The sequence below is a fragment of the Chamaea fasciata genome, unplaced genomic scaffold (assembly GCF_029207755.1).
Source record: "Chamaea fasciata isolate MVZ Bird 193981 ecotype frontalis unplaced genomic scaffold, bChaFas1.0.hap1 SCAF_5, whole genome shotgun sequence".
NCBI lineage: Eukaryota > Metazoa > Chordata > Aves > Passeriformes > Sylviidae > Chamaea > Chamaea fasciata.
Window position 1 is genome coordinate 7306168 of NW_027094090.1, and position 25092 is coordinate 7331259.

The window sequence follows — 25092 nt, forward strand, 5'->3', positions numbered from 1 at the left end:
AAGGAAAGCCTGGATGTGGCCCTCAGTGCCATGGTCTGGTTGACTTGAGTGGTGGTTGGCCATAGGATGGACTTGATGATCTGAGACGCCTTTTCTAAACTGATCGATTCTGTGATTCTGTCAAAGCTACATTAATAGTTAACACCTCATCTGAGGAGTGATGACTGTAACTTTTTTTTTTTCTTTTTGTTCTTTTCTTTGTTGGTTGGTTTGTTTGTTTTTACCTAAGAAGGGCCGGGCCCATTTTTCCGAGGTTCTGCTCAGTTCTGCAGTTGAGGGGCCCGGGAAAGAAGCTGCCTCGCGTTTCCCCCGCCTTTCCCAGGCACTGCAGAGCTGTAAAAGAACAAAAGCGAAATGGTTTTAAATCCGTCCCGCCTTCCCGGGCCCGTCCCGGCGGGGCCCCTCACGCCAGAGGCGGGAAAGGGGCCAGCGGGGGGAGCCGCGCGCGCGCCGGGCCGCCCTCTGAGCTCCGCCCCCTTCCGGCGGGGGGCGGAGCTGGCGCGACCAGAGCGCACCCCCCCCTCCAACATGGAGGGCTGGCGAGGAGGTGAGGGGGAGAGGGCTGGGGAAGCGGCCCCCCGGGGCTCTGCTGCCCCCCGGGCTCTGCCCGCCCTGCTCCGGGCGCTGGGGGACCGGGAGGAACTGGGAGGAGGACGGGCGGGGAGGTTCTTTCTCGTTCTCGGCGGTGGGAGCCGCTACCGGTCCCTGTCGCCTGTCTCTGTCAGGACCGTTCCCACCGCCCCTGCCCACAGACCCCCGGCGGGGCGGGGAGGGAAGGGCTGGGGGTCCTGTCCACTGCCTCAGGGGAGCTGTGGGAGGAGGGCGGGAGGTGCCCGGGGTAAACCTGGAACGGGGATGGGACGCGGCGAGAGGCGCTGGATCCCGGTGCGGCCGCGGGAAAAGCACCGCCGCCCCCTCCCGAGCTCTGTGCGCCGGGGGCCGCGGCGGGAGAGCCCCGCGGAGCCCCGGCGGAGGCGGGCACGGCCTGCGGCCGGCGGCTGCCGCTCTGGACTTCATCCAGCCCCTTGATCCCGGTGTTTCCCGGGCGCTGGCGCCCTGCGGAGTGTCTCGTCCCTCTAAATCCGCCTGGCTGACGGGCACTCGCGATCCTTCTGAATGAGGCTGTGGGTCTCTGTCTTCTGGTCCAATCACCATGGTTGCATCGCAAGTGCTCAGTTGCGCTTGACTACAGAAATTTGGCGGTCTTGTTAAAGAAAGGAAGTTTCCTGCTTGCCGTAGTTCAGTTATGCGATGCTGTAATTGTAGAAAAATTGCCCGGTTCTTAGTGTATCTTTCACCTGTGGAAGTCTCTGCCCTCCAAAATATTTCTTTATAAGGGTACTGTACAGAATAAAGGTGCAGGGAGGGAATCATTAACGTGTCTTTTACTTGACCTGTTAGAGGAGGGTTGAGTTGGAGACGCTGCAGTTGTACAAGAGATTCGTGGATTGCTGTCACAAATGGTAATGTGGGGAGTCTGGGATGAGGCATAATGATTTCAATTTAGCTGAGACATTAAATAGGATTCTTTACCAATTTTCTTATTGTAGCCTGGTATGTGCCATGTCTAGCTTCACTTGAGACCCTTCAAGAATTATGTAGGAAGGAAAATCTCACATGTAAATCCATTGGAATCACCAACAGGAGTCTAAAGAGTTATGAGGTGGAATATTTGTGTGACTACAAGGTAGAAGAGGTAAGAGAAACACAGACCAATTTGATCACTCTTTCAGCTGAAATTTGGAAGCAAGCCAAAGGTGGTTTTGCTTATAATGTAAAGCAGCAGGCAGCGAGGACAAAGCTTTTTCTGGCATCAAATTAAATATATTTTGAACTTTGAACTGTAAATAGAAAGTGGTGTAAACTTCTACTTTCAGTGTGCAGAAGGAAGATCTTTTCCTGAAATTACAGACATGTTAGAATATCAAATGTTTCACCTTTGCGTATCCAATGCTGATGCTTTAGGGTGGTAGCTCAGTATGAATTATAATTTCTCTCCTTTATTTGCAGACAACCACATGTATTTCTCTCTTAGTCTGATGAAGAATTAGGGCCATGTGCTGCAAATGGATTCCTGTGAAATTCAGTCTCAGGATTTGTCCTTGTTACAGTTATTTGTCCTTTGTAAATAAGTACAAAATGTATGCTGCTTCATTGTAAATACAATATTACACGTATCAAATTAATTACTGTTCTGGGAGGATGGTTGATATTGCCAATAGTGGAGTTTAGACTTTTTTTTGCTAAATTTTGGATTTATTTTTTTTGTTCTGTATGTGATACGACTGCATTCTGCTTGTGCATACGAGTCATACAGCGAGTTAGCATAACTTACCACCTGCCTGACAAACTAGCCTCCTCCTCCTCCAGGTATGCTGTTAGCAATCAGAGTTCATCCCAACTTCTGATTTCTTTGCCCTTAGAGATGATTTGTAAAGTATGCAGAGTTGTGCCATAAGTTAATTTGCAAACAAAAAAGCTGATTTTTCTCTTCCTCCCCAATTGTAATTTTTATGGGGACATCAAGGCCTTCTGCCCTGTGTACTGATCCTTAGCACCAGAGTTCTTGTGTTTGTGTGCTCTGTGATGCTGGATTTCAGCATCATGAACTCTGGCTAAATCTGTATCTGTTTCTGTATTTCAAGGGCAAAGCATACTATCTTGTGAAATGGAAAGGATGGCCAGAATCTTCAAATACTTGGGAACCTCGGAAACATCTAAACTGCCCTCTGCTTATTCAGAACTTTCTTAGAGACAAGAATGAATACTTGTCTCGGGGGAGAGAAGGCAAAGCAATGAAAGTGAGGAACCATGTTAAAACTTTGAAACCTGCAATTGCAGATTATATTGTCAAGAAGGCTAAACAAAGAATAGCTCTGCAGAGGTGGAAAGAAGAACTCAACAGGAAAAAGAATCACAAAGCAATGATTCTCGTAGAAAACACCGTGGATCTTGAAGGCCCTCCTTTAGACTTCTACTACATCAATGAGTATAAACCTGCTCCAGGAATAAATGTGCTCAATGGAATAACAACTGGCTGTGAATGTGCTGACTGCCCTGCTGAGAAGTGCTGTCCAAAAGAGGCTGGGTTTATTTTGGCTTACAATAAACGTAAGAAATTGAAAATCCAGCCTGGCTTGCCCATCTATGAGTGCAATTCGTATTGTAGGTGTGGGCCTGACTGCCCCAATAGGATTGTACAGAAGGGGACCCCATATTCCCTCTGCATCTTCAGAACCAGCAATGGCCGTGGCTGGGGAGTGAAAACCCTCCAGAAAATTAAAACCAACAGCTTTGTGATGGAATATGTTGGAGAGGTAGGTATGTATTTATCTTGTGTAGGTGAATTAGACACAATCAAGGAAGTGTTAGAGAAAATCTTAATGAGCTTTGTCTCAGATTTAACACTTCTTGGCTTCTTCACCCAGAGGGTGGTCAGACACTGGAACAGGCTCTGCAAGGAGGTGATCATGGCAACAAGCCTGAAGTGTTTGGACATTACTCTCAGACACATGGTGTGATTCCTGGGGATGTGCTGGGCAGGGCCGGGACTTGGTGATCCTTGTGGGAGTCTTCCAACTCAGGATATTCTGCAATTTCACTATATAATAGATCGTTCTGCTTTCGAGTAGAAAGATAAAGGGACATTCAAGTCCACAGCAAAATTATGTTGTCTACAACATTCCTTCATTCCAGAGCAGTTGTAAAAGGTCAAAAGTAAAGAGAATATTTATCTCATATGGCTCTAAAGAATTATTTTAGATACATGCCCTAATCGTATTTCTAAAAGCAAGTCCTTAATTTCTTTCATGGCAATCATACTCTTCATTCTTCCCTGATCATCTTTTTTGTAGTTTTTGCCATTCCCAAAGCAGAGTCATTATGAAACTCCCTGCACAGTCTTTCAGTCCCTTTTCTGTTTTGTCTGAATTTCTAAGGTAGTATTTCCAAGCATATTTATTACTTTTGATTAACAGCAAGAATAAGACTCATAGTACGGACATTTTCTATTTATTCAATCTCATACTATTTCAGAGAGAACTTTTATGTTATAAAATACAGTCCTTGAGTTACTCTTGAGATTTCGTATTGCCCTGTGTTTATGTGGTTCAGCCTCTGCTCTGTTGCAAGGCTCTTCACACCAGCAGTTCCTGGCAGCCTCTCTGTTACAGTGTGTTGCATTTCTGCCACAAACCTGCCTTGCTATTATGTTGACTCAAAGTATTTCCTTCTGTTCCTTTGTACAGTGTTCATGGTTTTAAGTAGATTTCCTCCGTGCTTCATGCCCCAAAGCTTCTAATTTCTCATGTTCATCCATTTCCTTTAAGTATACAAAAGGTCAGACATTCCAAATATCTCTGTTAGTGCAGAAGAGTGATTATGTAATTTTGTTGCTTAAAGGAAAGAGTGTGTATTTACTGTTTCACCTGAATCTACTTAGTATCTACTGCTGAGTTCTCAAATCTCATCTGTCAGATTTTAGAGGGATTTGTTGTCCAATTCCATCACATCTTGTATCTCTCTTGCTGCCAAATTATGATTTCTTTGCTGAATCTGCACAACAGAATGTGTTTAATGTGACAGGCTGCAGGTGAAGCTGTTAAAGCTGTTTTATCTGTCGTCAGTGACACACTCACCTAATGGAATAGATTGAGCTTTGTGAAGTGATGTCTGTTTGAGCTGCCATGAATAGGATCTTTCATTGCAGTCAAAAATAGCAGGAAAAGATGCTTCTGGGAAGAGAGGAAATGAATACTGGGCTATAAATGTGGCTGAGTTTTAAAGAGTGATACCTGTTGATCTTCTGTGCAGAGGGAAAAGGTTGAATCTTGGTTTTATGTGAAGTAAACAAGGCTTTCTGGATCTAATGGATAACATGTGTATATATAAACTTCAGGTAATAACAGTTTGGTTGTATTGTCATCATCAAAACAATTAATAGAGGGTGCTGCTATGTTGGTTTGTTTTTTTTTTTTCCCAGAGACAAGGTAGTGCTGTGCATCAGCTGTAGACAAATTGCATCCAGAGAAGGCTCAATCAATAATTAGTTCAGCTGTATATACTCTTATGTGTTCTTCATTCATTAGATGGAATGCTATTTCAACATCAAAAACTTATTTTGGTATTTTTTACTAAGTATTTTTTCTAACTTGATTGTGATTTTTGTTTTGAGTTAGTAATAGTTAATAATATAATGCAGGTTTCTTTTTTCCTTTTTTTCCTTTTTATTTTTTTAGGTGATTACAAGTGAGGAAGCAGAGAGGCGAGGCCAGCTCTATGACAACCAGGGAAATACATACTTGTTTGATTTGGACTATGACTCAGATGAATTTACAGTAGATGCAGCTCGATACGGAAATGTGTCCCACTTTGTGAACCACAGTGTAAGACCTTGTTTTATATATTAAGAATTTGGAGAATTATCCTAAATGTGCTAGAAAGTCTTCTACTGTAAACATTTCCTTAGTGTATTCATAGATTTTCTGGAGTAGTTTGCTTCATTTCAGTACAGTCCAGTTAATCAGGTGATGTAATAAATAGAATTCTTGGCCTTATTTGAATTGAGACTGCCTACAAAAATCTAGAGAAGAGATGCTGCCTGAACTGGACATCCTATAGGACAGGAGTTTTCACTGAATCAGCTGATTCTAGACAACCAAAATAGGGTTGGTTTGGGTGTGTTTTATTTTGAGTACCTGAAATGCTTAGCATGTGACAGGTCCTTAAAAAAATTGTCTGGGAGTCAGATATGACAGGAATTGATCTGTTATTTTGTAGCCAGGCAGGAGGGAATGTTACTCTGTATTTCATCCTGCAAACTTGGAAGAGGAGAAAGAAAAAATTCCTGTGCTTTCTTGGGTATCTACAGGGGAGAAATATAATTTTTCCTCCTAATCTAAACTTGCCAGAGAACTCAGAAATAAATTTTGACACGCAGTTTTTGTTTTGTTCAACTGAAGTACCTAAAGCAAGAAGGCTGAGCTGCATTTGTAAGGATTCCTGAACTAAAAATTATTATTTCTTACTGATCCGGTGTTTGTGCAGTATGCAGTCAGTGTTCTACAAATACAGAAGATTCATGTCTTCAGGTTTGTGAGATGGTGATACTTGTATTTCATGCAGGCTTGCCAGGGACAAGGATGAAGAAGAATTTTAGGTACAGACAGTTGCTCTTCACTTTTGCAAATGGAAGTATTCTCAGTCTTTAGTGTAAAGTTGAATGTCTGTAACTTCACTTCCAATTCTTTAATGTGTGATATATTTCACTGTTAAAGAACAAAAAAGCATGCAGAGTTTAACGGTTTTAGGGACTACTGACTTTGGACACTTAATCCAGAGAAAATGAGGGAGTGGTTTCTAGTTCCAGCTTAGTGACCTTCACTCTCCTCCTAGCACCCAGACCATGGCAGGGATTTCAGAAGCCAAGCAGATTTGCTGTTTGCAGTAGAAATTCATGCATACTATGAAGATGTTATCTTTGGCGTGGAAGCAATGCTTAAACATCAGTACAGGGTAGTGAGTTTGTGGGGTTTGAAACACTAGGTTGTTTTTACAACTTTAATTCTTTTTATTGGTTTTGTTGGTACATACTAGCATCTGAATGTAACCATTTTTGTTGTCACCTTTGAAGGTGCCATTGTTTTTATAGGTTGTTGCATATTAGTGTAGTCTGCACATTGTGCTAAGGTTGCCTTCATGGGAAGACTTGAATCTGATTTAAGATTGTTCTCCTGGAACATTATTTCAATTTGTTGATTTGAGAAGATAACTTAATTGCAGACTTCTGTCACTGAGACAAGAACCTATTTTTTCTTTGCTGTGATCTTGGTTTACTTAAACACTTCAGTGAAATTACATGTTAATTTTTCTAAACAGAAACTGCATTAATCTTTGTTTACAGTGTGATCCAAATCTTCAAGTCTTCAATGTGTTTATTGACAACCTCGATTTGCGTCTTCCTCGAATAGCGCTATTCTCTACCCGAACCATCAAGGCTGGAGAAGAGCTAACCTTTGACTATCAGATGAAAGGTCTGCACATTTTAACCTGGTTCTTGTGGGAGTTTTGGGGTGCTGGTGGGTTTTACTGCAGCCTGAATGATGGTAGCATTTCAGCTCAGGCATGGCTTTTTATAACACAGCTCTGGCTTTCAGAACAGTCATCGTTCATGACGTGTAGTGAAGAGAAGAGCACACCCAGAAGCTTTTGCCTGCATCTCTAGTGCATTGCCTCCCTTGGTGCTCCTAGCACATCAGGGATTGTGACTGGATTGTCTGGTGAAGCAAATGATTTTGAAGCTTTGTCCCAGGAATGCTCAAAGGAATGGTCAAGTTGCCCTTAAGTAAAGCTTTCCTTTTTTCAAGTCAGCATTTCAGGTGAACTACTTTCTAGGTAGTCTGCTAGTGATAGTTATTAAGATAGATACTAAGGCAATTGTAACAGGTCAGCAGCGTGAGGCACCATATGTTTGAGTTCTGATGTCTGCAGGCCTCAGTTGTGGATGTGGGTCCTATGGAACAGGTGTTTCAGCTGGGATAGAGTTAATTCTTCTCAGTAGCTGGTCCAGTGCTGTGTTTTAGATTCAGTATGAGAATAATGTTGATAACTCACTGATATTTTGGTTGTCGCTATGTGGTGTTTTTCTTAAGTCAAGGACTTTCTTGTGTCTCATACTTTACCAGTGAGGAGGTACTCAAAAAAAAAAAAAAAAAAAAAAAAAAAAAAAAAAAAAAAAAAAAAAAAAAAAGCTGGGAGGGAGCATAGACAAATGAACTGGGCAAAGGGATATTCCATGCCAGAGAATGTCATGCCCAGACTCGAAACTGGGGAGATATCCAGAAGGGGTTGATCAGAGTTCAGGGATGGCCTCTGGGCATCCATGAGCCATAAGCAATTGTATGTGCATCACTTGTGTTTGGTTTTTTCTTTTACTACTACTAGTAATAGTAATAATCAGCATAATCAGAATATCATCATCATTACAATATTTTACTGTTTCAATTATTGAACTGTTCTTATCTCAACCTACAAGTTTTACTTTTGGTTCTCCTCCCTGCTCCACTGGTGTGAGAGTGAGTGTGTGTGGTGTTTCATTGCCAGCTGGGCTTAAACTACAACAGTGCCAAATTGATCTTGAATCTTAAAACACCTCTGTCTCTGTTTGTGACACTGACATTGAAGGTCCTTGAAGGCCAGCTGCACTGTCAGCTGATCCATGTGGTTACCTGGGGGGTACAAAGCTCAAGTCTGAGTTTTGGATTCTGATGCGTATGCCAGGTGTTGTACAAGTAGCTGTAACAAGGGTGTCAGTAGAATCTGAGTACAGCTTCACGCACAGCCCTTTGAACTGGGTTCTTAGAAGGGCTTTAGAAACTGTTTGAATACTGGGCATGATCTTGGTCTGACTTTCAGAACTTCCTTACTTGTGTTCATCTGTGTTGCAGGTTCAATAGATCTGACTTCAGACTCTGCTGAAGGTCTTAGCCCATCCAAAAAGAGGATCAGAACTGTCTGTAAATGTGGAGCCGTGTGTTGCAGAGGTTATCTCAACTGAGTTCGGGTATCCAAAGTCACAAATATTTTGTTCTTTTTTTAATGTGTTTTAAGAAGACTCTTCTTTAACACGTATATTCAACTATTCTTACATCTAATGTAAATATGGATGGTGAAAACAAGGTATTGTGTTTGTAATTGAAATGGCATTGGCCAAAGAAAGAGATTGTAGTGTTTCAAGCCAATACAAAACTGGTAATGGGGATTAAAAATCCATTTTTCTAGAGCAGTTGTTTAGGAAGCTGTAAAATGTATGCAAAGAATGTACCTTGATTTGAATATTCCTAGAATCATAGAATGAGATTAATTGGAAGGGACCCTCAAGGGTCATTGTGTCGAGCTCTTAGTCCTGCACAGGATATCCCCAAGAGTCACACCCTGTGCCTGAGAGCATTGTCCAAACAGTCCTTGAACTATGTCAGGATTAGTGCTGTGACCACTGCCCTGCGGAGCCTGTTCCAGTGCCCAGCCACCCTCTGGGTGAAGAAACTTTTCCTGATATCCAGTCTAAACCTCCCATGACTCAGTCTCAGGCTGTTTCCTCAAGTCCTGTCACTGGTCACCAGAGGGAACAGATCTCTACCTGCCCCTCTGCTTCCCCTTGTGAGGATGTTGAAGAGCTCAATTAGGTCTCCCCTCAGTCTCATCTTCTGCAGGCTGAACAGACTAAGTAACCTCAGCTGCTCCTCATAAGTTTTCTCCTCAGACCCTTCACCATCCTTGTGGCCTCCTTTGGATGCTCTCTAATGGTTCAACGTTGTTTTTTTATGTTGTGGTGCCCAAAGCTGCCCCAGCTCTCGAGGTGAGGCCACCCCAGTGCAGAGCAGTGCAGGACAATCCCCTCCTTTGCTTGGCTGCTGATGCTGGGCCTGATGTACTCCAGGACAGGGCTGGCCCTCCTGCCTGCCAGGGCACTGCTGGCTCACGTTCAGTGTCACAGACATTCGGGTGTGAGCTTTCAGCCATAGGCCTTCAGGAGCTGATTCCAGTGGGATGAGGCGATGCTACATGTTTTCTCTACCTTGAGAAGTCAGGAGGTATTTGATTTGAATTCTAAATCTTAGTTGACTTAGTTGCTTTTTTGTTATATAAAGAAAAGCTTGAAGATCTTAGCAATAACATTTATGGCACTAGGGTGAGGGATTAAGGAGAGCCAGTGTGTAAATAAAGGTTCACAGGAGTGCAAATTGTAAAATGTCTGTGGATCTCCATGCAAGGGAAGTAGTTGCAGAAAGAAAGTTAGAGAGGCCAAAGCTCAATTAAAACTTAACCTGGCCACTTCTTTAAAGGATAGTAAAGAATGTTTTTATAAATACATTAATAGCAAAAGGAGGGACAAGGAAAACCTCCATTCTTTATTGGACACAGTGGGGGAATATGGTTACCAAAGATGAGGAAAAGGCTGAGGTACTTAACACCTTCTTTGCCTCAGTTTTCAACATTAATACAGTTGTTCTGTCCTCAGGACAACTGGCCTCCTGAGCTGGTAGACAGGGATGGGGAGTAGAATAGTCTCCCTGTAATCCAGGAGGAAGCAGTTAGAAACCTGCTGAGTCACTTAGATACTCATAAGTCCGTGGTACCAGATGGGATCCACCCTAGGGTGATAAGGGAGCTGGCAGATGAGCTCACCAAGCCACTCCATAACTTACCTGGAGAAAAGGAAGCTCAGGGCTGACCTTAACTCTCTCTATAACTCCCTGACAGGAGGGTGTAGCCAGGTGAGGGTCAGTCTCCCAGGGAACCAGCAATACCACAAGGAGACATAGTCTCAAGCTGTGCTGGGTGGGGGATGGTTAGGTTGGACATGAGGAAAAAATCCTTCAAGAACAGCTGATTGGACATTGGAATGGGCTGCTCAGAGAGGAGCACCCTGAAGGTGTTTTAAAAAGACTGGACGTGGCACTCAGTGCCATGGTCTGGTTGACAAGGTGGTGTTCGGTCATAGGTTGGACTTGATCTCAAAAGCCTTTTCCAGCCTGATTGATTCTGTAACTGGTATTAACAGATCCCAAGTGTAAAACTTGGACTTAGCTGATGTTATGTAGTGTGTTTTCAGTTGTTATGCTCTGATTTATAGTTAGGATTCTATAGGAGGACTGCAGTTCCACAGAGCTTTTGTAAATATGGAACTGTCAGAAGTAACATTTGCTGTTTGTTTTCATTGCAGAAATTTGGCAGTTGTGGCTGAAACAAGTTGCTGGCTGCAGTTTGGAAATAGATAGCAAAAGGTGAAGGAGAGCAGCCCATTGTCTAACAAAGCAAATGAATTGTAGAGACACGCTCTGTTATCTGTTAGGTGCAAAAGAGCCCTGGGATTGATGTACATTCACAACTGGTTTTGGTTAGATTTTTACATACTGTCTTTTTTACCTAGTGACAGACTTCTAAGATACTAGGCCTATATTTTCTGGTTGCAAAAAATGTTAACTTCAGTGAAGTTAGGCTAGGGGTGAGAATACCCATTTGCTGTAGACATTTGGAAGATGTTCTTGAATGTAAAAGCTGAGAAATGTGCTGTTCTTCAGCTGCTTGAGTCATCTTTTTTTTTTTTTCCTGATCATCTTAAAGTTGTCTTAATCTATTCATAACATATGCTAAGTTTCGATTGGCTTCAGAACCACTGAAGAGCAGTTGAGGTGGGTGATGAGTGGAGTTATAGCCAAGGTCCATGCTCTAGGGAAGATCCACATGCTTTTCTCTCATGGATTCAAAGCTGGTAAAACTTGCATATTGCTTACCGGTCATGTAAATGTTGACAGGGTCGGGCAGAATAATGTTGCTCCATAAATGGATGCTCCATAGCTGGATGCTGGCTATGTATCATAGGTCAAGCTAGTTACCTTTATAAGGTGCACAGCTGTTGGCTCAGGTGAATGAAGTCAAATACCCAGCATGTAACTGTTTACTTAATTTGTTAGAAAATGCCTTAAATTCCATGTTAATTACTAGCACTTCAAAAAAAGCATTTCAAGATTGTTCCTTAAGAAGCACAGTTGCATTTGTACTGAAGATCTGGCTCTTTGGTAGCAAATGACATTTTATATGCTACTAGCCAAAATCAGTTTTACACTTTTGGTGAAGAGCATGGGCCACTGGAAATGCTGTGTGAGTTTTGTAATCTACAATACAGAGATACACATTGAAATAGAGAGTTTATATTCTTTAATGAATAGGAAAAAGTTTGCTTAGATTTAAAAGTATTTGATGTGATCATGCTCACCTGTATCCACACAGTTGCTAAATGCTGAATCACGTCCGTTTTTATCATGCCCTATCTCTTAACGATCTTTCTTTTTAATTTAAAGTTTTAAGTGGAATGTGGAGCTTTAATGTCTGCAAACTCGTTTGGAGTCATTAGTGCTTTCTCTTGCATGTAGCTCAGATGAGCAGTGCATTCCATGTGGATGGAATCTGCAGTCTCCAGCTCCTTAAGCCGCTGCAGTCTGCAGCCCGCGCTGTCCCTGCAGGATGGAGCAGCTGCGGCAAGAGATGGATTCTTACTCCAGCCTCACCTGTGCTGGGGGCACAGGGCAGGCCCCAGGCTCTTTCTCTCCCCATGGCCAGTTTGATTTAAATATTTCAAGTTTGATTTAAATACTGCAAGTAGATGCATTTTAGAAGGTAACAGTTGTGGCAGTTGTACTGGAGTTCAGTGTCTGCCTTTTCTGGAGGCAGAGATGTTATCACCAGCACTGGAATAATGCTGCTGTTTGTTAACGATATGTGTGTTCTCTTCTGCCATAAATAAAGAACTGTTAATTTATGTTCTGGGAGGTAGCAGTATTTTGTATTTATTTGAAGGAAACCCACGGATCCAGTTTCCAACGTAGGAGCCTTGAACAGTATTTTATATTTACATATTCACAATGTATGTGGATTGCAGTCAGTGAATTAGCTTAATGGGACACTGTCACTTTTAAAACTCCTTTTACTGTTTTTATGAGTTTGGCAGAAAATTGCCAAACTGGAAATGGAGAAAAAGCTGTTTTCAATTTCTTAGGGAAGCTAAACCAGCCCAGCTTCTGCCTTTGTTTTGCTTTGTGGTCTGTTGGCATCGTCATGGTCACCAGTTCAGTCGTGTGTATGCACTTCTTGGGGGCTGGTGACCTGTCCCTCCAGCTGTTCTTTTTTTGTTGGTTTTATTTTTATTTTTTGGTAGCAAAACTAAAGCTGGAAGATCACCTGTAAGAAAAGCTATTCCCTATTTATTTAATCTCCAAGTTAAGTTAATCTTGGTTATTTTTAATGTATGTTTTAGGAACTGTATTAGAATATGCAGTTTGTAAGCTCAGGAATATTTTCTTTTCATACTGTGTCATCTCTAGTATTGCTATCTTCCTATAGTTTTTTGATTAAATAAATTAAATTTAGTTTTTCTCTTGTTGTTGTCATTTTTAAAACAAACAAAAAAAAATTAGCCTGTCAAAATTAGTTGTAGCAGTAGAATTTGCTTTAAGACTGCAACCTCTTAATTCCTAGCCTGTACCCAAATTTTCTAGGACTGTAAGGACTTCAGCAGAGGGACCATGAGGAAATGATGTGTTTTCAGTTTAGGGCTGGTGAGAACTGGTATAAGTTTACACTTGCCTGAAAGACTGGATTCCTGTATTTTTGAGCATCCTGTTAAAGGCAGCCCTAAACTTACATGAAGTTTTCAGATATGAAATGAGGTAACAGAAGAGGTTCTGTTTTGTCTGACTTTATTCACAGAGGTAGTTCCAACAGCACTTCCACTCACTCAGGCTTGCTAAAAAACCCCCAAAGTTGGTAGATCACGTTTGGAAATTAGGTTAGCAACTCCCACAAACAGCAGGAAAGGTAACAGTGGAGAAATACATGGATCTTGAATCTCCTTAAAATCATACATAGATTATGGCAATGCTTTGTCCCTCCTGCCTCTGTTCCCTGTGGCAGAATGCTGGTTGGTTTAACATTCATGTGTCACTAAACATGGCACAACAACTGAAGGCACACTCAGAGGGCAGAGATGTTGTGCTGAAGTATGTTTAATTCTTTGGGACTTAAGACTATGGATGGAAAACCTCAGGGATTTTTAGATGACTTCTGTGATTTGAATATTTTGTAGGCACTCCATTTTAGGAAAAACCTGAATTAGATTTCTATGTTAGAAGCTAAGAGTTTCGGCAGAAAGTTATGAGGGCACACACGCATGGAGAATGTATTGTCTTGATTTAAAACAGTGAAGTCCACAGAGTGTTGCAGAGGAGCTGAAGTTTTCTAGTACAAGAGCCTGTGTGGTATACCAGGTTATCTTCTGTGGCTGAGTTACCTGCCAGAGCAGGACAGGGCTGGTAATTTGGGAACCACAAGATTTTAACTTTTTCTGAAGAACAATTCAGAACAAACCAGAACACAGAGGAAGTGATGACAAGTTGTTTGCAATGAGTTGGAGGTGGAGCATATTCAGCAGTCTGCAGTACCTAACTCTGGAGTTACAGCTCAGTGTAAAGAGACTTTTTGAAATGAACAATTTGATTTAAAACAAATTAAAACCCCCTCACAACCTCAGTAATTCTCTAATCTGTTCTGCAGTTATTTTTTAAAATAACTATTAAAGAGTTTTAATAAAGATTAAATTGTTACAGTAATGATAAGCAATGGTAATAGTGATTAAAGCCCAATTACAGCTGCTTTGTTTGCATGGTCATTCTTAGGTGTTCCTCCCCACAGTTAATAGTGTGCTATTTTATTAAAACCTGAGATCACATTACAAAAGCAAACTCTTGGAGCCCATGATAAACACTAAATTTCATTTAGTGTCCTACCCTCAGTTTGGTCTGGTCCATTTTTTGTCTACTTACAGTCCTGGAAAATTGAACCTTAGGAGGTAGAAGGCTTTTGCTGTCCCTCCTGGGAATACTTTCTGAACACTTCCTTTTCAGTATTTTGTGGAAGGAACAATAAAGATACACAGGCTGCAAATTCCCAGTTCTGACAGTAAGATATTTCTGAATAAAGCACAACTCAGCATAGCTGCAGACAGTAATCCACAGGAAAAAGAATTCAGGTATTAATAGACATGCTGGGTATTACCACAAGGTAACAGGTTGTACCTGTTCTCAGGAGACTTTTTTCTCACTGATTATGTTTTCACCTGCTGCAAGTTTCTTGTATAAAAGGTGCAGTTTATCTGGGTGAGGTGCTTCAGCATCAGGGGTCAAGGGAATTTCGAAGTCTGAGGAGCTCTGGGAGTCCCTCCTCAGCTCCAGATCAGGAGTCCTGGAGCCATCACTTATTTCCACCAGCACATCCTGAACGTGGGCACTGCCATCTTCTGCAGCTTTCTCACAGTCTTTGCTATTCAAGCCACAGGCACCACCGTGGGCACAAGGTCTGTTCTGACCTGGTGGCTTCCCCCTGCTGCTGTCCAGCTGAGTGTCCCTGGGACTCTCCTGCAGCACAGGAGCCACTGCTCTGCTCCCACCTTTGCTGAGGTCCAGGGCACTTCTCTCCTGGGAGGTGATGAGCACTGTGTCCATTTGGCTATCCCAGCCCTGGCTCCCCTGCTCTGATATGTGTGTTGACTGAGAAGAATTTTGGGAGGAGATGTGTGTTGAGTCACTGACTCCATCTGAATCGCTGAAGAGTGACTGGGACCCACCAGCATCTGCTGAAGATGGGATGTTGTCCTCATTTTCAGAGCTTTCCTCTAGTTTATTACCAGTAAAAAATTCATCCCAGCAGGGGACATTGGCATTAAACTCCTGCTGGTCACTAGTTACTCCATTGAAATTGGCTGTGGAAGTGGCATCTGGCTCATGGGAAAGAAATTGAACTGTATTTCTTTCAGATTCTTCTTCGTCATCTTCATCATCGTCATCATTTGATTCCTCACAGTCCACAAAGTCTACCTTGAGGGATGTGTAAGTTGTGGTCCCTTTGTAAATTCCTGTGCTCTCATTAATGTTTCCTTCAGAATTTTCAGACAGTGCTGTGCTGGAGAGCCTGCCCTCTCCTCTCTGCTCTTTTGGAATCTTAGGCCTTGTAGAAATTAATTCTGAATCAAAGAGATCATCTTCATCTGGCAAGAAACAAACAGAAAATCACTAAGAAAAGTTCACACCTCTGCTAAAATCTTGTTGAGAGCAAAGTTTTAATAAAAATTCATTTAGTATAAGTTGAGGAAAATATTCTTTAACCCAGCTGGAGATTTTGCAGGATGATATTGACAGTGTTTGCCTTGCCTTGGTTAGCACAGTGCCTCACAGAGACAGCTAGAACAAGCTTTCCTAGGGCTGGTCTAGGACTGAAGGAAGGAACTCCATCCAAAAACTTACAGGGCTGTTGAGCATTAAGTACATTTTAAGACTGCAAACAACTGTGTTTTTACACAATTAGTGCTCTCTCACCTTCCTAAGTTCACGTAATTTCTATTTCTGTTGCTTTGCATGCACAGATTGTGGTGAACACCAAAGCTTTTGGCACCTCTGCTCAAGGTCTCAGACTTGCATTTAAGGTGCAGTAGCAGCAGCAGAACCTTTACCTGTATCAGATAATTCTCTCTTATGGGCTCTCTTCAGTGTTCCTAAGGGCTTGTACCTGGGTTCCATGATTCTCCTGTAAGACCTGCATAATGGCTTTAATCTGAAGGGAATGAGAAAAGCAGTTAATATTTAACTTAGTTAATGTTATATATTTAATATATAATAACTCAGCAGATGTTTTCAGGAGCAAAAGTAAATCCTTTAACTTGTTTTAAGTACACTGCTCCTTGCCTTTCACAGGCACTGCAGCAAAATGTTAAAGCAAAGGCAACAATACCTAGGACAATGTCCTTGATTCATTGGTGAGCTACAGCAGCTGAAAGGTAGAAATCTGTCCTTTCAATATATTTACCTTAAAACATGTACAGTTTTTGGAAACTATCTTGTAGTTCCTTCCTTACAGAAGACAAGCTGACAGGGTTCGAAATCTGACTACAGTTTTATTCAGTGATTATTAAGTGGAAATCTCCTTTCTTACTAGGGAGGAAAGGAAAAAAGAACAGGAATCTTTGTTTTGTCCAGACTAAGAGACACCACAGCTCTCCTGCTCCCTGAGGGTGCTTTTTAAGCTGCCAACATCTACAGCAGCACAGGAGAACTGGCCTCTGATGCTGTGCAGGGGAGGAGTTCAAGTCCCCAGAAAAACCATCTTTAAAAGAAACTTCTGAGAAGTAGCAATGACAAATAGAAATGGGTCACAGATCACAGTGAGATGAATCTGTATTCAGTTTCCTCCCAAACAGTGCTTACCAGCAGAAAAGCCTCTACACACAGATAGAAGTAGAATACAAACTCTGAGACTCAGCTCAACATACACATGTGCTTCAGAAAATCCAAGTCTGTGGGACTGAATATAGAAAAAAATTCTGACACACAAGTAAAGCAAAAGGCAGTGGCCCTACTGAGAGGCTGGGATTCAGGAGGGGAATTGTCCTTACAGGAACAGAGTTTGGATCACCTCTCTCCAGCAGCCACTTGTCACTTACATTTCCATCACTTTGTCCTCTGTTGCACCCACTGGCAGTACATTGGGATACACGTTCACAGGACAGATATAGCTTAGGAAATCCTTGATCTGAATTCCAGAAAAAAAGAAGATATGTAACAAATTATATCAACAGTTAAGAATGTCACCTAAAGGCACCACTGATGTGAGCACATCCCAAAGTACTAATAGTTTTTATGTAGACAATATAGCCCATGACTTCGTCAAAGTGGATATCTCTGGAACAAGGAAACAGGCCTGAAAGGATGCTGAGAACTCAGCCTCACCTAACACCTCACTGCAATTACCAATTACTACACAAACTATCACTGTCTCTGAAAGAAAAGGCTGGGCAGACCTAGAATGTGAGCCAGTGCTTCCTTGTCCTTACTGCTGCTGATCTTTTCAAAAGGGCATTTTTCTTACTGGAGTTCAAGTCTCCAGTTTTGCAGATCAAGTATTCCTTTCCTGTTCCTGAAATCTCTCCTAAAGTACCCTGTCAAAGCCCATTATGACAAAACACACAGTTTTTTCCTTACTCTGTTTTCTTCTAGACAATCTCCAGTAAATTTCTTGAAGAACTGTGTCCAGTTTGGGGCACTCCTGCTGAGGCTTTTTCAGTGCTGAGCACTGGAAACACTTGCAGGTTGCAGATTACACTGCCAGCTGTAGAGACAGCAGGACTGTCCTGGGGTCCATAATGTTATTGCAATTTTGTATCTAGCAGTTATTTACTGTTATTTTTTGCCTGTTGCTGTTGCACTTGTTAGGAAACTTAGTTTTTAACTTCTATCTACTCCTGTTCATTCCTTATTGGTGGAAAGGGATTTGTTGAACCCGTAAAGGAAGACAACTCCTTCCAGAGTGTTCTCCTTTAAATTGTCTCAAACCAGGACAAGGGCCCATCTGTTTTTGCATGTGGAGGTAGGAGTGCTAGTGTTACACTACCCCTCATATTCTTCCAGCAAATTCCACACTGGGACCTCCATCTAAAATCCTACATGGCAGAGCAAATTTAAACTTAATTGGGATCTTAAAAACAGTACTGCCTTCCTCCATTTTGTGGTGCAAGACTTTGTGACAGATCATTGTTAGCACTGATCCACTTTCGGTTTCTTAGGAGAAAGTAGTGTTTTTAGAGCTGCATCAAGTCACATTAAATGAAAGTGTGTGATTGTGGGGAGGATGCTGCCATGACCAATTTCCTTTCACTCTTCTAACACAGGAAAAGGGGCAAGAGTAGCAGTCAAGATGTGAGAAAATTCAGTTTAAATGTGTGGGCTGAGAAAAGAAGGCAAACCTACCCAAATCTGAGTCACAAGAGATAAACAACATATTGTAAACTAAAACTCCATGCTTAAAGCATTGCATAGTTATACAATAATCAAAAATAGAAAGGCAGTCAAAACAATTGTACAAGTGACCTAAACACTGAGAATGGGAAATAGGCTTGTAATCCTGCCCTAACAAGTTTCTCTGCAGCTATATTAAAACACATTTCTCTGTTGTCAGCATTCAGAACTTCCTGTCTCCTTACATCTTATTACTGACAGGATTTTTTCTTATTATGACAAGTCATATCATCCACTCCAGAATAATCAAAACTCTTTTACATTTTTTAGATCAATGTATATTCAGTACTAGAAGTATACAAACCTCGCTGTATGAAGAGTGGAAAGAGAAACAAGCTCTGTATGTTCTCTCCCCAGTCCTAAAAAAACAGAAGAGGCACAGGAATTAGGTAACTGCTCTTCATCTGTGGTCAACAGACCAGCATAACCTACTCTTGAAGTCCATTCTGAGATACAATTATACACATATCAGGCAAGATATAAACCTGAAACAACAGGAAGTTTCTGTGTGGTCCAAATGCTCACCTCACTATTATACTGGTTTTCTTTTTCCTTTCCCCAAACCACATTGTGGAGGGTTTGATGCTGATTATGTGCAGGGGAGTTCCATTAAGGCAAGTCATCCCACAGGGCAGTCTGTTCCCTCGGAAGCAGTCCTCATCCTGTCTAATGGATATAAAATTATGTTCAACAGTGACCGTTTTTTACCCAGAAATTAAGCAGCATAGTATCTAGCCAAACGAAGTTCTTCTCTCACTTCTAATTCTCTTGAAAAACCCTGTCACACCTTGGTTCTTTAGTGCAGCTGGCAAAGCAAATCAGTCAGGGAGACCAATGCCCCAATGTGCCATCTCAGTTTCTACCTGTGTTCCTTCAAGCTGGAGCCTCCAGCCCGACAGACATCTCAGAAATGGATGGCCACACAGTGTTTGGCTGCAGCAGGCACCATCTGAGCTGCTTTTCATACATTGAAATGGGTAATACCTGATTGATCTACTCTGGTGCTTGTCTCACTTCACTTAAAAACACCATTTTTAGGCTTCAAATACAATTAAACTACTTCTAGCATAAGCTAATACATTTTCCCTTAAAAAAAAACAAACAAACAAAGAAACTTGAACCCACTAACTAAGGTTTTCATTCTGCTTTACATTAAGTCACCATTTCAGCAGTCTTCATTAACCCAACAGGCCCCAAACATCACCACATTTAACCACTTTCACAGCAAAGTTGGGGGAGGCTTTGCAGAACGAACGCACCCGAGGATGTCGACAGGCGTGAATCTGTGTGTGTTGGTCTGTGGTAACATGGCACAGGATTTCTGGCATGTTCCTGAACATATCAAGTTTGTTCATGTGCACCTAGAGAAAGGCAGAATTTACTCTTTATTAGTTCAATGTGTTTGCCAGACTGCAGTTGGAGCAGGTATATAGATGGGATTCTGCTCTCCCCAAATGCTGGCAGGCATTTAAATTATTACTTCCAAAAATGACCAAGCAGAGATGTGTCAGCCAAAACTTGGACATCTAGAGCAAGTAGAACATACCACCTATACTGAAGAAGGATGAATACTCATGAGAAAATCAGAATATATATACTAACTACTAATGCTGTATGCAAATGACTTTTATCATTCACAAAATAAAAGGGAGGGAGGTAAACACTGAGTTTGAAAACTGGGAATTAACTTCTCTTTGGAAAGTCCAGATGTTCCAAACTGAAGTCAACTAGTTACCTCATCCTGAGCACAACTGTACTTTTTAAGGGAAGTTATTGAAACAGGCATAACTGTGACCTAGAGAAGCCCTCTGAACAGCCATTGCCCGCTCAGTGTTGGCCACAATCATTACTGAGGATCTGTTCCAAAGCCACAATGAGAGAAACATTACCTTGATTCCGAGTTCCTCACTGAGGTTTATGAATAAATACTCATATCCATAAGCAGCTTTGCAGTTCAGCCACACAACATGATTACGAGACAGTGAGGTCCAGCTTCGCACTAACTCCATGATCCCACTTAAACATTCCTCCTGAAAAGTGTAGAAAATGCTGTCAATCATCTTGGAAAATACTTCCAAAGTGTTGTGATTGCCTTGCAAGACTTACCTAACAAAGGGGTATTTAATTAATTAACAGTTTTAAGGGCCTTTGTTCTCATAATTTATTAGACTTACCCGGCTTGGTATGTGATAAAATTTGGGATCACAAAAAGTAGTGTCCAAATACACACTCTGGATGTCTTTTACCCTGGAGGATAGAAATGTGATATCAGAGTAAACATTGCATCACAGTGCTAAGATACACCACTTCCTCTCTCTTCAAAAGGAGGTAATTCTACCTCTTGATTACAAAGAATACATCAAATGGGGCTTGTAACTGCAGTATTGCATTTATATTTAATCCAGAATAAAAAATGAGGAAAAAAAATAATGAGTACCTAAGCCAAATTGTCCATGCCATATGATCTTCTGTTCTTTATCCCACAAATAGCTCACCTGGTCCCTGAATGCAAAAGCTCCATTCTGGCTGCTTCTCCTTTTGCAAGCCTAAAATCCCCTGTGTACAACACAGTGCCATTCTCACCTTCAAACAGAAACCTGCAAATGGCAACACTTGGGTCAAATTCCTCATTAAATGCCAGGTGGTGAAACATTTAAAGTATTGAAAGGACATACATGACTGAACCTGGACAGTGACCAGCTGGCAGAAGTGTCACCACTACATCTTCTTTCTGGAAGAGAGCGGTTAGCATTATTTTCAGACTGTAGTAAGTGCTACCAGTACTTTTGTCAGCACAGTGAGAGCAATGTATTACTCCCCACAGCCTCCTGCAGCATTTGGCATTGCTTTTAAAACCAGAGAGTCTCTTCACACTGCAACAAGCACTAAGGAGCAACCATTCCGTCATGGCAGAAGAGAGGACCAAGTATTGTATGGTGCTTATAAAGCAAGCTGGACAGAAGACAGTTCTATTTCCTTGATTCCTGGTGAGGAAGTACAGAATCACAGAATTGTTTGGGTTGGAGGGGACCTTTAAAGTTCATCCACTCCAACTCCCCTGCAAAAAGCAGGACCATCTTCAACTAGATCAGACTGCTCAGGGCCTTATCCTGACCTTGAATGTTTCCAGGGATGGGGCATCCACCACCTCTCTGGGCAACCTGTTCCATGTTTCACCAACTTCACAGTAAAATGCTTCTTCCATTTATCTAGTCTGAATCAACCCTTTTTTTAGTTTAAAACTATCACCCCTTTTTCTGTCACTACAGGAGAGGAGGGGCACATACATTTTAAAAATAGCTTGTGCACTTCAGATGCTGCAGCTGTGTTTCCTGTACTTGTGTAAACAGCATTACTGCCCATGACTGACATATGAACCTTTTTTGCCTGTAACTTACCTCACCAGATGTTTCATCTACTAAAGAAATCTGAGTTGGAGTTTCGACTTCCAATGCAACCTGTAACAAAATGATTAATTGCATTATAGGATTTACTGAACATTCTTTCATGTTTATGTCATGGTATTCATTATGTAGACATCTCTAGCACTCACTGGCTAATGCTAAGCCTGTAAAATTAAACTCATTTTCCCATAGTAAGTCATAAATTTCCATTTCCAGTGGAATAAATTTTCCTAAAAGGTATCTAAAAATTAAATGGAGATACCTCAACCAATGTGTGCATGCCTAAAAAGGTTAGAGCATGTTAGACTTCTATCAGCAACAGCTCTTGCTCCTCTGGATAGATCACATGCCTTATTTTTAGATGACTGAAAAGCCCAAAACATCCCAGTCCCACAGCAGTGGATCCTACTAGGAGAGCTCTGTACTGCAGCACTTCCCACTGCCCCCTATTATCAGAAGCTGAACCCACAAATCACCAGGACCAAGTATTCCTGTGTTTCCGCAGAGATAATTATTTCTGTTTCTGCAAAAAACCTCATGTTCAATTTCATAATGCCTGCATCTGCAAAGGGAAGGAAATAACCTCAAGTCACACCTGTACATAACACTGATCCCTTGCAGTCTGGCTCCAAACACTGGAAATCATGTAAATTTATTAAGTCTTTCAGTGATTTTATACTAAAACTTCTTCATGTTATAGTCTATTTTCCAAAAAGCAAAAGGAAAATCATATAACTTTAGATTATATACACTCCAAGCAATAAGACACTTTAAATGAAGCAACAGAAGCAGACAGGAGCAATGAAACATGAGCAAGGTAAAGAAATTAATACCAATGATCAGTACAAATGAATACAAATTCAAGTGTACAAATGATCAATATTAAGATGAAGGCCACATAAAGCTGAAGTTGAGAGAAAAGGAAATATTTTGTGGGGGGAAAAAAATTAAACAACAAACAGCAATAAACCAGTCCCACACAGCAAGCAGCAGGAAAGGCACATTGTTGGAAGTACTTAAGCCCTGAAACACCAATATACAGACACTCCTGAGGAGCAGGGAGCTGCTTCTTTCTGAGAATCACTGCTTGGAAAGTGCTATTTTCAAAATAAACACAAACTCACAATATGATTCTCCCAAAACTTGTATTTCCAGTTAGTCAACAACAATTCCTTAGTTACTGGTGAGCAGTAAAGTTTAACTTTCAAGCTGTGAGGAGACAAAAAACACAGATAAGTGTTTTTTAAAGTAGACACGAGGAACAATCTAACAACACATCAGCACCTGGCACCCATCAAACCCTGCTCTCAGAAACCTCTCATGTGAGGAGACCTGCAGATCTGGATGCCTGCAGGCTTCACTTCAGCACAGCAAATCCAAACCTACCCCTGTGTGCCCCTGTCTGCATGGTTTTGTGCTGACACAAATGCAGTGTGTAGTACAGGATCATGACCTATCTGCTTGTTTCTATACCCCTGCACTCACTCCTGGAACAGGCATTTGGGACAGTCAGCACACAGCAGAACACAGAATACTCCTTATGAAACTTGAGCTTATGCACACAGACCCAATGAGCAAAGAGAGATTCTCTGCTTGCATCTGAGGAGATGCAATATCTACTCTAATAAATCAAAGAGAGCCTAGGAACTGGTCCAGAACCTCCCTGGGCCCACTGCCACATTTGATCATCCTCATGGTGGAAAAGGTGCCCCTTGTCCTTTCTTTATGCCCTTCCATGAAAAGTCTGGCTCCATCTCCTCTAGCCCTGCCTGCAAACAGTGATACATGACTGTCTCCTACTCCTAAGGCTGAAGACATTTAGCTCTCTCAGCCTCTCCTCACACGGTCCTGGCCCCAGACCACCATGATGATGCTGACCAAAATACCAATTATCAATTTATCATCCAGGAGAGCCCAGGGCTGGACACAGTACCACAGAAAGGTCTCACAGATGCTGGCCAGAGGGGAGTAACTGTCTCCCTCAAACTGCTTGCTTATACACTTCAGAGAGCACAGCTGGCTCCTTCACTGAACAGGCACAGCACTGTCTCTGCGTACCAACACTTCCGGAGAATAAGAGGGATCCTCATGAAGCTCATGAATATCATGGAGTTCAACAAGGCCAAGTGTACCTGAGCTTGGACAACCCCTGATATCAAAACAGATTGATGGATAAATGGGTTAACAGCAGCCCTGCAGAAGACTTTGGGATACTGGTGGATGAGAGGCTGGGCATGAGCCAGCAGTATGCATTTGCAGCCCAGAAAGCCAGTATTATCCTGGGCTGCATCACCAGCACTGTGGGCAGCAGGACAAGGCAGGGGGTTCTGCTCCTGTGAGACCCCACCTGCAGTGCTGCATCCAGCTCTGGGGACCTCAGCACAGGAAGGACAGGTTCCTGTTGGAGCAGATCCAGAGACCAAAAAGATGCCCAGAGGGCTGGAGCACCTCTCCCATGAAGGCAGGCTGAGATAGCTAGGGTTCTTCAGCCTAGAAAAGATTTTGGGGGCGCATTACTGCTACCATTTGACATTTAAAGGGGGCTTTTAAGAATTATAGAGAGTGACTTTCTACAAGGACATGGTGTGGACAAGGGAGGCTGACTTAAAATTGAAAAGGGACAAGTCTAGATGAGATACAAGGAAGAAGTTTTTAAAATGAGTGAGGATGGTGAGGCACTGGAACAAATTGTCCAGAAAACCTGTGGACGCCCCATTCCCTGGAAGAGTTCAGGTAGGTTGGGATGTTGGAGCAACCTGATCTAGTGGGAGGTGTCCCTATCCCATTCCCACGCTGGGACTCCTGCCCTATGGCAGTCGTTCGCGCCGTTCTGCTCACGCTTTGACGCGCACCCTGCGGCTGCCCCGCCACCAGCCCGTACCTGCCCTCCAGCCTCCTCTTCAGGGCGGTCGCCCGCAGCCCCTTCATGTGATCTGGGGAGAGAGGCACGGGGTCAGCCGGGGGACACACGGGGCGGGGAGAGACGCACGGGGGGTGGGACGCACGGGAAGGGGGGAGGGGCGCACGGAGGGGACCCTGGCGGGCCCTCACCCTTGTGGCAGTGCGACAGGAAGAAGGCGCGCGCGCGCAGGTTGTCGCGGTCGAAGCGGTCGATGGACACGGCCGGGTACTCGCGCGTGCGGCCCCCGAACCGGCTCATGGCGGGCAGCGCGCGCTTCCGTCCGCCCGGCCCCCAGCCAATCCTGAGGCGACCCCGCCCCGCGCCGGCCTATCAGGGGCGGGCACGGCCTTTTAAAGGGGCCGCGGCGGGCGGTTGCCTGGTGACCGTT

At 42.7% G+C, this 25092-nt stretch overlaps 2 protein-coding genes across 6 annotated transcripts; one reads left to right on the forward strand and one right to left on the reverse strand.

The window, feature by feature from the left end:
* Positions 1 to 500: 500 nt before the first annotated feature.
* SUV39H2 (SUV39H2 histone lysine methyltransferase) lies at positions 501 to 15391 on the forward strand. Of its 4 annotated transcripts, none has more exons than XM_066182760.1 (7): positions 514 to 547; positions 1551 to 1696; positions 2646 to 3317; positions 5238 to 5384; positions 6902 to 7031; positions 8445 to 8560; positions 15368 to 15391. In XM_066182760.1, the coding sequence occupies exons 1-6, from the start codon at positions 529 to 531 to the stop codon at positions 8552 to 8554; spliced, it is 1224 nt and encodes a 407-aa protein (XP_066038857.1). In that variant the 5' UTR covers positions 514 to 528; the 3' UTR covers positions 8555 to 8560; positions 15368 to 15391. The 4 variants fall into 4 exon arrangements, with proteins under 4 accessions (XP_066038858.1, XP_066038857.1, XP_066038855.1 ...); XM_066182758.1 differs by lacking the exon at positions 15368 to 15391 and adding an exon at positions 10724 to 12911; XM_066182759.1 differs by lacking the exon at positions 15368 to 15391 and adding an exon at positions 11934 to 12911.
* Positions 13240 to 25010, reverse strand: DCLRE1C (DNA cross-link repair 1C). 2 transcript variants are annotated; one of them, XM_066182756.1, is made up of 14 exons: positions 24854 to 25010; positions 24684 to 24735; positions 22927 to 23011; positions 21797 to 21856; positions 21074 to 21129; positions 20894 to 20995; positions 20573 to 20645; positions 20288 to 20428; positions 19658 to 19759; positions 18924 to 19060; positions 18703 to 18757; positions 17048 to 17136; positions 16061 to 16161; positions 13240 to 15598 (listed from the first exon to the last, which is right to left on the reverse strand). In XM_066182756.1, exons 1-14 carry the CDS (start codon positions 24960 to 24962, stop codon positions 14637 to 14639), a joined length of 2124 nt encoding a protein of 707 aa, XP_066038853.1. In that variant the 5' UTR covers positions 24963 to 25010; the 3' UTR covers positions 13240 to 14636. The 2 variants fall into 2 exon arrangements, with proteins under 2 accessions (XP_066038853.1, XP_066038854.1); XM_066182757.1 differs by lacking the exons at positions 22927 to 23011; positions 24854 to 25010 and having other exon boundaries at positions 24684 to 24730.
* Positions 25011 to 25092: the final 82 nt, after the last annotated feature.

Coding starts and splice junctions, on each gene's coding strand:
- DCLRE1C (XM_066182756.1), bottom strand. CDS start 24,962: ATGAGCCGGTTCGGGGGCCGCACGCGCGAGTACCCGGCCGTGTCCATC. Junction 18,758..18,923: donor AAAACCAGTATAATAGTGAG/GTGAGCATTTGG, acceptor CTGTTTTTTTAG/GACTGGGGAGAGAACATACA. Junction 15,599..16,060: donor GAGAGAATTATCTGATACAG/GTAAAGGTTCTG, acceptor GTTTCTTGCCAG/ATGAAGATGATCTCTTTGAT.
- SUV39H2 (XM_066182761.1), top strand. Junction 1,697..2,645: donor GTGACTACAAGGTAGAAGAG/GTAAGAGAAACA, acceptor CTGTATTTCAAG/GGCAAAGCATACTATCTTGT. Junction 7,032..8,444: donor CTTTGACTATCAGATGAAAG/GTCTGCACATTT, acceptor TCTGTGTTGCAG/GTTCAATAGATCTGACTTCA.